General features: G+C 43.2%; 1 protein-coding gene across 1 annotated transcript in view; it reads right to left on the minus strand.

The window, feature by feature from the left end:
* arfrp1 (ADP-ribosylation factor related protein 1) overlaps positions 1–8,785 on the minus strand; it is a 41,978-nt gene extending 33,193 nt beyond the window's left edge. Inside the window, exon 1 of the mRNA XM_077602291.1 lies at positions 8,476–8,785. Within this exon, the coding sequence (XP_077458417.1) occupies positions 8,476–8,568 (93 nt within the window). The 5' untranslated portion in view covers positions 8,569–8,785. The remainder of the gene's footprint in view (positions 1–8,475) is intronic.
* Between the last annotated feature and the right edge of the window lie 782 nt (positions 8,786–9,567).

Below are 9,567 nucleotides of genomic sequence, written 5' to 3' on the forward strand. Positions count from 1 at the left end.
TGAGACCACAGACATCACAGACACTGCCCAGCTCGCAATATATATCCGTGGTGTTGATGACAATTTTAAAGTAATGGAGGAGTTGCTCACAGTAATTCCAATGCATGGCCAGACCACCGCGAAGGAAATATTTCACCAGCTGTGTGATGCCATTAAGAATGCCGGTTTGCCATGGAAGAGCTTTGTTGGAATAACAACCGATGGAGCCCCATCAATGACAGGGAGGAAGAATGGACTGGTAGCACTTGTTCAAAAAAAACTGGAAGAGGAGGGTGTGGAGGACGCCATAGCTCTGCACTGCATTATACATCAGCAGGCCCTTTGCAGCAGATGCCTGAAGTTTGACAATGTGATGTCTGTCGTTGTGAAATGCGTCAACCAAATCAGATCCAGGGGCTTAAAGCACAGAAGGTTCCGTGCTTTTTTAGAGGAAATGGAGTCAGAATATGGGGATGTGCTCTACTTCACTGAGGTACGTTGGCTCAGCAGGGGAAACATGTTGAAGAGATTTTTTTGAGTTGAGAGCAGAAGTAAAAGACTTCATGGAGATAGACGGGGTTGCTGTTCCTGTGCTAAGTGATCCCAAATGGCTCATGGACTTGGCTTTTCTTGTTGATATCACACATGAGCTTAATGTACTGAACAAGAAGCTACAAGGCCAGGGGCAACTTGTCAGTGCTGCCTATGACAACATGAGAGCATTCTGCACTAAACTTGTGTTATGGAAAGCCCAGCTCTCTCAGACAAACCTTTGCCATTTCCCAGCATGCAAGGCTCTCGTGGATGCAGGCACACCATTCAGTGGTGAGAAGTATGTTGAGGCCATTTCGAAGCTACAGGAGGAATTTGATCACAGATTTGCAGACTTCAAGACACACAAAGCCACATTTCAAATTTTTGCGGACCCCTTCTCCTTTGATGTGCAAGATGCCCCCCCTGAGCTTCAAATGGAGCTCATTGACCTGCAGTGCAACTCTGCACTCAAAGCCAAGTTCAGGGAGGTGAGTGGAGAAGCAGACAAGCTTGGGCAATTTTTGAGAGAGTTGACCCCCAGCTTCCCTGAACTTTCCCGAATGTTCAAGCGGACCATGTGCCTTTTTGGGAGCACATACTTGTGTGAGAAGCTCTTCTCCACCTTGAACTTCAATAAGTCCAAGTACAGGTCCAGACTTACTGATGAGCATCTTCAAGCTCTACTGAGGGTCTCCACTGCTTCCTCCCTCAAGCCAAATGTGACTCAGCTATGTGAGAAGAAGCGCTGCCAGGTCTCTAGCAGCAAGGAGTAGGCGAGAGAAGCCGTGTTCAGAATATTTCATATTCAATGTTCCATTCAAGTTCAGAAAGTTAAAGGTTAAAGAGCTGTTAATACAGACATTTGAAACGGAATAAAAATAATTCATTTTCTCTACTTAGGCAGCCAGTGTATATCTCTCATTATTTTATTTTATTTTTGTATTACTGATTGATTGATTTTTTATTCATCTTTAAGTTAATTTATCTAATTCATTATTTTTTGTAAAAAAATTAAGATATTTGATAACGTTGGAATGTTTTATCAGCGCTTTTCTTGTGGAAATCCTGATGCGGCCCAGTCTCACCCAGACTTGGCCTCTAGCGGCCCCCAGGTAAATTGAGTTTGAGACCCCTGCTCTAAATGCTTTATATAGGTTCAAACGAGGGTCTGTGTAAGATAAGACAAAGTCTCTTTGCTATTGCTTGTTCATATTGTATCAGTATTTGTAAGTATAACAGCATCGTAGTCATCCTTGTGAATGGCTGACATGTCAGCATAAACACTCAACTGTCTGACTGAATAATCAATCTTAGTCTTGTGATTCAGTTGACATGTCAGCACAAACACTCAACTGTCTGACACTGATCAATCACTTTTTGCCCTGCAAATGACTGAAACGTATCTGTCCAAAGTCCTGCTGACAACTGTCAGTTTTGCCTGTATTTAAGACTCACTCACTGGTCATCCGGTGAGAGAGCTGCAAGGACAACAGACCGTGAGCGGTTCACGCTGTTTGAGCTCTACCCATTCTGCAGTTTGGTAATAAACTAAATCTCCTTTAAATTGGTCTCACTCTTTCTTAACCTGCCTCCTGAAGTTGTTTTTCAGATCTATCAGTCTGAATCATCTTCAAAATGATCAGGGGTGCCCAAACTTTTTCCTACGACTATACATACATTCCTAACAAAACTTTTAAAATGTACCCACTCTTTTTCTTGAGTGTTTGCAATCAGGCGCTAAAAACACTTCTAGATGTGGACGGAACCGTGACGACAAACAACAAAGCAGATGTGAAATAATAATACTCTGCTCTTGTCAGACTATTACCTGTGACTTTGCAACATGATCAAGCCCAATGAGAAACAGGTATAAACCATTTTGGTAAATAACAATAATAACAATAAACATTTTGAAAGCAACTTGTTCTGTTTGCACTACACATGGCAGATGGTGTCTTGATTTCATATTGTTGTCTTTTTCTGCCCAATTGGAAGAAAGAAATTGTTATACTGAAACCATGAAAAGGACATATACATTAGACCAAAATGTTTTATTTTGATTTGTGTTTTTCTTCTCTGTCCATATTTGATCTGCCTATGAGAACATAAAATAAACAAACACAATAAAGCACGGTTGGGCAAACTATTCCATAATGGGCCACAGGGGGTGCGGGTTTTCATTCCAAACCATAAAGAGGACACCTTTTCACCAATCTGGTGTACTACACGTGCAATCAGTAGATTGCAGTCAGGTGCTTCTTGTTTTCTGCAGAAATCTTATTGGTCAAAGTGTCTGTGCTGGATCGGTTGGAACAAAAACCTGCACGAAAAACAACCCTCGAGGACTGGTTGGCCCACCCCTGGACTAGAGTAAAATTTTGTAAAGGTTAGCTCTATACTGGACAAAAACACACCTACACAGGAGATCAAAATTAGAGGATAATTTATAAAGAACCGTTTTTTCCTGGAATAAAGTCATCTACACTCCTCAACATTTGAAATACTTTTTATGGCTGTACCATGCAAGGAAAACGTTTTTTTTTTTTACAAAATAATCAAGGCATTTAAAAAATGTTTAGAAGAAAACACAAAGATCAAAATTAGACAACAACAACAATGGTGGTGTAGAAAAAGATAATAACAAAAATGTTCCGATTGTTACAACAGTCAGCCATTAATAGGAAGTGTACGGCCCTCTGCTTTGAATGACATTGATTGATTGATTGGTCTGATTGATTTGATAAAGGACAGCACATATTAATGAACATACTTGTATACATGTTAATGAACATATACATATACATATGTAAATATATAAGATTGTAGCCGTGGGCTCATTTCCATCTTTAGTCCCCTGTGTGGGTACAAGATAAACTATGACACACACTAGACCAGGGTTGGGCAAACTATTCCACAAAGGGACGCAGTGGGTGCGGGTTTTCATTCCAACCCATAAAGACGACTCCTTTTCACCAATTTGGTGTCCTACAATTGCAATCAATGGATTGCAGTCAGGTGGTTCTTGTTTTCTACAGAAATCTCATTGGTCAAAGTGTCTGTCCTGCACCCACAGCGGCCCTCAAGGACCGGTTTGCCCACCCCTGCACTAGACACATACACACACACACAGCACAATTTTAGACAGTGTCGTGCTCGCAACTTTGTTCGTCTAACAGCCAGGCTTTAAGATGACTGGCGAAGAGGTTCAGAGACGGGAGTTCACGTATGTTAATTGGTACTGAGTTCCAGGTATGTGCGGCGTGGACATTAGCACATCTGCGGCCACAGGACATCCCTAGTCTCTCACACTGCTCTGTTCTGATTTTGGTTCATTCTTGTTCCAGTCTTTTCCACAGTTCAGTGACTGTAGTGGGTTTCTTGGCCATATCTTTGTCACCAAGGATTTGCCAGAGGTTCTCTATTGGGTTCAAATCAGGACTTTGGCCGGGCCATTTCATTATTTCAATGTTTTCAGTTTCAATGAACTGTTTCACCTTTTTTGCTATGTGACAAGGAGCATTGTCTTGCATAAATACTGTCGGGATAATGCCAGCAAGTCTGAACCCTTGCCTGAGAAAAGTGCACTTCGTGGAGAAGCACCTTCAATTTCGTCATACGCAGCTGGGTATGATGACAATTAGGCTTTTGTCTAGTCAATGATGATGACAAGCCTAAGTCTGATTTTAGATTTTTTTTTAGGGTGATTGGGTGATGAATGCAGGAAAGGAACCATATATTGTTGGAGAAGGTTCTTGTAAACATTTGCATTTACTCGACTATGACACTTCCTTGTCCACCTTTTACTGACTTCTTCACACACTTCGGTTTCAGTCTTTCCCCAGTTTTTTGCCCATCGTAATGTCTTCCATCAGTTCCAAACAAATTAAATTACTGAAGTGAACTTTGGACCAGTTCGCCTCCATCCACAAACATGCTCCTTAGGAAAGGTTATTGAGGCTTTTGATTCTTTCTGCTAATAAGAGGTTTGATCACTGCAGAGTGGGCTTTCAGTCCAAATACTCTTAAACGTTGAGACACTGCATGACGAGACAGATTTTTACCGTGTTCAGCACTGAACTGGCAAGCAATCCAAGCTGCAGTGTTGAAATGATTGCCCATTCACATCCACAGCATCATCCTGTCCTCTCTTGCATTTCTATTTTGTGGATGACCAGGCTTCTTGGGGAACTTGAATGTGTTTGTGATGTTGTAAAGATGCAATATTCTTGAAATCACAGATTTGGAATGACTAACCTGCCTTGCTATGACTGACATGGTCATCCCTTTGGCCTTCAGCTGAACAACGTGTTACCAGAGGGTTTCGGAATGCAAGATGGCGGCGCGCACTGACGCTGCGGCTCTAAGCTCTCCAGTTCGGTGTCGTTCGTTATCTTACAGTCGCCAGGATTTACTCACTATCCGAAGGATATGCGATACATCCGATTTCTTAACACAGTCTCCGGGATCTCCGTGGCTAGCCAGCCCACCAAAAGCGCGTCGAAGGCGGCGAAGGGACAGGAAACAGAAGCGAGGATGCCGAGGGGGCCTTGCTGCTAAGCTGAAACAACAACCTCACCGAGCTCCGCTTCCCAGTATCCTTTTGACCAACGCCCGATCCATCACCCACAAAATGGATGAGTTGGAACTTCGTATTGCTACCAACAGCTTTGTTAGAAACTGTAATATTATTATCATCTCCGAAACGTGGCTACACCCGCATATCCCCGACGCGGCGGTATCGCTAGCTAGCCGAACGCTTTTTCGCAACGACCGTTCTAAAGTATCAACAGGCAAAAGCAAGGGCGGAGGACTGTGCATGTATGTACATAATGAATGGTGTTGCGACAGTAAAATTATTGACACTCACTGTTCCCCGGATTTAGAGTTATTAGCAATACGATGTAGGCCCTATTATCTTCCAAGAGAGCTTACCGTCGTCATAGCAACGGCTATCTATATACCTCCGAATGCTAACGTTAACACGGCACTTATAACGGCATGCTTATAAAGCCACTTCCCTACCTCACCTAGCTGGATCAGATCACCTCTGCCTATCTCTCACCCCCGCTTACACTCCACTCCGGAGGCAAACAACGCCACAAATAAAGACAATAAAAACTTGGCCCGACAACGCACTCTCTCAGCTGCAGGACTGCTTTTCCCGCACCAACTGGGAACTTTTTGTACACGACAACCTCCAGGACTACACGGACTCTGTTCTTTCTTACATAAAAAACTGCATCGACAACGTCACTATAGATAAACGAATACGGGTTTTTCCTAACCAAAAACCCTGGATGACCAATGAGACACAGGCACTCATCAAATGCCGTAATTCCGCCTTTAGATCAGGGGACAAGATAAAATATAGCGCTGCCAGAGCTGAGCTGAAAAGAGGCATTAAAAAGGCCAAGGCAGCATATACCAAAAAAATTGAGGAGCACTTCACAGAAAATAACCCAAAGAAGATGTGGCAAGGAATACGACATATTACCAACTACAACAACAATACTATGTCTGTTAATGCAGATGCCTCACTAGCGGAGAATTTGAACCGTTTCTTTGCCCGCTTTGAGACTGACAAATCAGGCCCAGTCTCAACACCCCCACCACCACCCTGCAGCAACACACTGACGTTCCGGGAACAGGAAGTGAGACTGGTAATGCGGTCTGTGAACACCAGGAAGGCTGCGGGCCCTGACGGGGTACCTGGGAAGGTGCTCAAAGCCTGTGCTGACCAGCTGGCTGGAGTCTTCACAAATATTTTCAATTGTTCCCTGCAACTATCCATCATTCCATCTTGTCTGAAATCTGCCACCATCATCCCTGTCCCCAAAAAGCCAACCATTGGCAGCATGAATGATTATAGGCCTGTTGCCCTCACGCCTGTGATCATGAAGTGCTTTGAAAAGTTGGTAGCCCGCCATATCAGGAATACTATCTCTCCCTCAATTGACCCTCACCAGTTTGCTTATAGGGCAAACAGGTCCACTGATGATGCTATTGCCATTGCTCTTCATACAGCACTGAGCCATCTGGAACACCCTGGGAACTACGTGAGGATGCTCTTCATTGACTACAGCTCAGCCTTCAATACCATAAAACCGGACATTCTGACTGACAAACTCTCCCACCTTGGACTATCCTCTTCAATCTGCTGCTGGATAAAGGACTTCTTGACCAACCGACCACAGACTGTTAGACTTGGTCCCCACCTCTCTTCCTCCATTACACTAAGCACTGGCTCCCCTCAAGGCTGTGTACTGAGTCCTCTTCTGTACTCCCTGTACACCTACGACTGTGCACCCACCCACCAGTCTAACGCCATCATCAAATTCGCTGACGACACCACTGTGGTCGGACTCATCTCAGGAGGGGATGAGTCGGCTTACAGAGATGAGGTCAACAATTTGTCTTCGTGGTGCTCGGTGAACAATCTCACACTGAACACCACGAAAACTAAAGAAATAATCTTGGACTTTCGCAAACACGGCACAGATCTGGCCCCACTCCTCATAAATGGAGTATGTGTAGACAGGGTCCAGTCCTTTAAATTCCTGGGGGTCCACGTCACGGACAAGCTCTCATGGTCTACAAACACCACGGCAGTGGTGAAGAAGGCTCAGACACGACTCCATTTCCTCAGGGTACTCAGGAAGAACAACTTGGGCTCCAATCTTCTGAGAACCTTCTATAGAACCACTGTCGAGAGCATCCTGGCGTACGGCATCACAGTGTGGTACGCTGGAAGCACGGCGGCAGACAAAAAGGCCATGCAGAAAGTGATTAACACTGCCCAGAGGATTGTCGGCTGCTCTCTGCCCTCACTTGAAGACATTGCCAGCCCGCGTTACCTCAGCAGAGCCAAGCACATCATAGGGGACCCTTACCACCCTGGTCACAATCTGTTCCAGCTGCTGCCCTCTGGCAGACGCTATAGGTCCCACAAAGCTCGGACAAATAGGCTTAAGGACAGTTTTTTCCCCACATCCATCAGACATCTAAACTCGCGCTAACATACACACATTCCCTTCTGCGGCATATGAATAGATGTTTGGTTGGTGATCTGCCTCCTACTAGCTGACTTGAAGGAAGGTAAGTGGCAGACAGTGTGCGGTAATCGTGAGGTAAGCGACCTGTATGTAATCGAGAGGTAAGCGACCACAACAGCGGAATGACAAATTACAAGTCCGTAACTTACACTTATTTAGGTCTTTTGCCGATTAAACGTAGCTTATGGAGAAGCACCATCAATTTCGTCACACGCAGTTTCTGCGTGTGATGACAAGTAGGCTTTTTTGTGTTGTGGTAATGACGACATGGCCTATGTCCGATTATTATTATTATTATTATTATTATTAGAACGGCTCATGATCATCTTGCAGAGTCAGAGAAACTGGAAGTTTGGCTGCTAGTTAATTAGGCGTTGTCAAGCAAGAAAAAATAGCACTGGGTGCCATATTAACACCAATAACGAGGAGATATCCAGAGGTGTCCTTTAGTTTTGATCAGTGTCTTTTTTTAAATATGTGATTTAAGTTTTTCATACAGTGCTGTTAGGATATATGGAACTTGAAATATACTAAAAATGATGCTCTTTTAATACTGCCTGGAAAATTTCAAAGATGATTATTCAGTGACCTTGAAATTTAGTAAACTCTCCAATTCTGATCTCCAGTGTAGGAATGACCAGCTATTGCCGGAGTAAGAGCACTTTTTCTTCATGTGTAGTGTAAGGCGTTCACTATTGAGTAACTTAAAATTGTTCAGGTTCGACACAAATGTAGATCCGAGAAGCGAAACAAGTTAACTTTAATATCTTCCTTAACAGGCAAACAGTAACATAAGTTGTTGGCCGCATCGTATCAAAGCTGAACTCTTGTTTTAACAGTTCCAAGAAAAGGTAAACAAACAAAATGGCGACCCCCACAATACCGATGAACAAGACAGAATGAAACATACCGTTTTACCAGCGTTATCCAATCCAAGGATTAGAATGCAGTATTCGTCCTTTTGAAACATGTATTTATAAAAGCCAGATAATAATGTATACATCGTGAGGAAGAATGTTTCCAAACCGCAATACAAAAACTAATTTTGTCAATCTCCGACGTCTAACTAAATACCGCTAACACGAGATGATAACTTAAGTTCTTTAGGTAGAATCACATAACATAAAACCAAGAGACAATGTCAAAGTGTCTGATACTTAAAAAGCGGACGAGGAGGATGACAGGCGGGTGCGTGACGTACGCCCGACGGTAAACAGGAAGTCAAGCTCTATAAATTGTGGGAAATGAAGTCAAAGTTACTGCTTTCAACGTTTTATTTTTATTTTGAAACCAGAACTTCAACCACATTTCCCAGCATCAACAGTAGTCCTTCCCAATTATTTTCTGTTTCCTGCCCCCAACCGAAAATAGTATTTTTCTATAAAATTCTATCTAAACCGCTGCATAAGATTGTATGCTTGTCAAAATTAAAGAAAATAAACAGAATAGAACACCAACAGAGACGAACTTTGTTAATATATCCAACATTTAACATTTTTTTCCTGAAACAAAAACAAGACTTAGAGCAGTGGTGGGCCGTCAAGGCCCTCAAGGCCTTCTCTGCTGGCCTAAGAAATATCTGAATCATATTATATTTTGTCCATCAATACTTATTATTCCAAATGGTCTGTTAGCTTCCTTTCATTACTTTCCCCCCGGTTGCACTGCTTCCAGATGTGTGTTTTCATATTGAAGCATTTAACCAATCACATTTCAGCCATTATTTGTTGCCGGATCAGATCTGCCTCAAAGCCTTCACAATCAGTTCTACGGGATCTGCTGCATTAAACTAGACTGTTGCTTTTAACCAATCAGATTTCGAGTTGGCAACGCCACAATGCTTTTTCATACGCATTAGCATTTTGCTGGCTGGGATAAGTCATTGCTTTCACCAACTATGATTGGCTAGTAGGCGGGCCAAAGCCATAGCTAGGCAGCCGAGATCGCAAACTCCACCCACAATGGCCGACAGAAGCAAAAACAAATGGATTCTGTTTGCTCA

The sequence above is a fragment of the Stigmatopora argus genome, chromosome 6 (genome assembly GCF_051989625.1).
Source record: "Stigmatopora argus isolate UIUO_Sarg chromosome 6, RoL_Sarg_1.0, whole genome shotgun sequence".
NCBI lineage: Eukaryota > Metazoa > Chordata > Actinopteri > Syngnathiformes > Syngnathidae > Stigmatopora > Stigmatopora argus.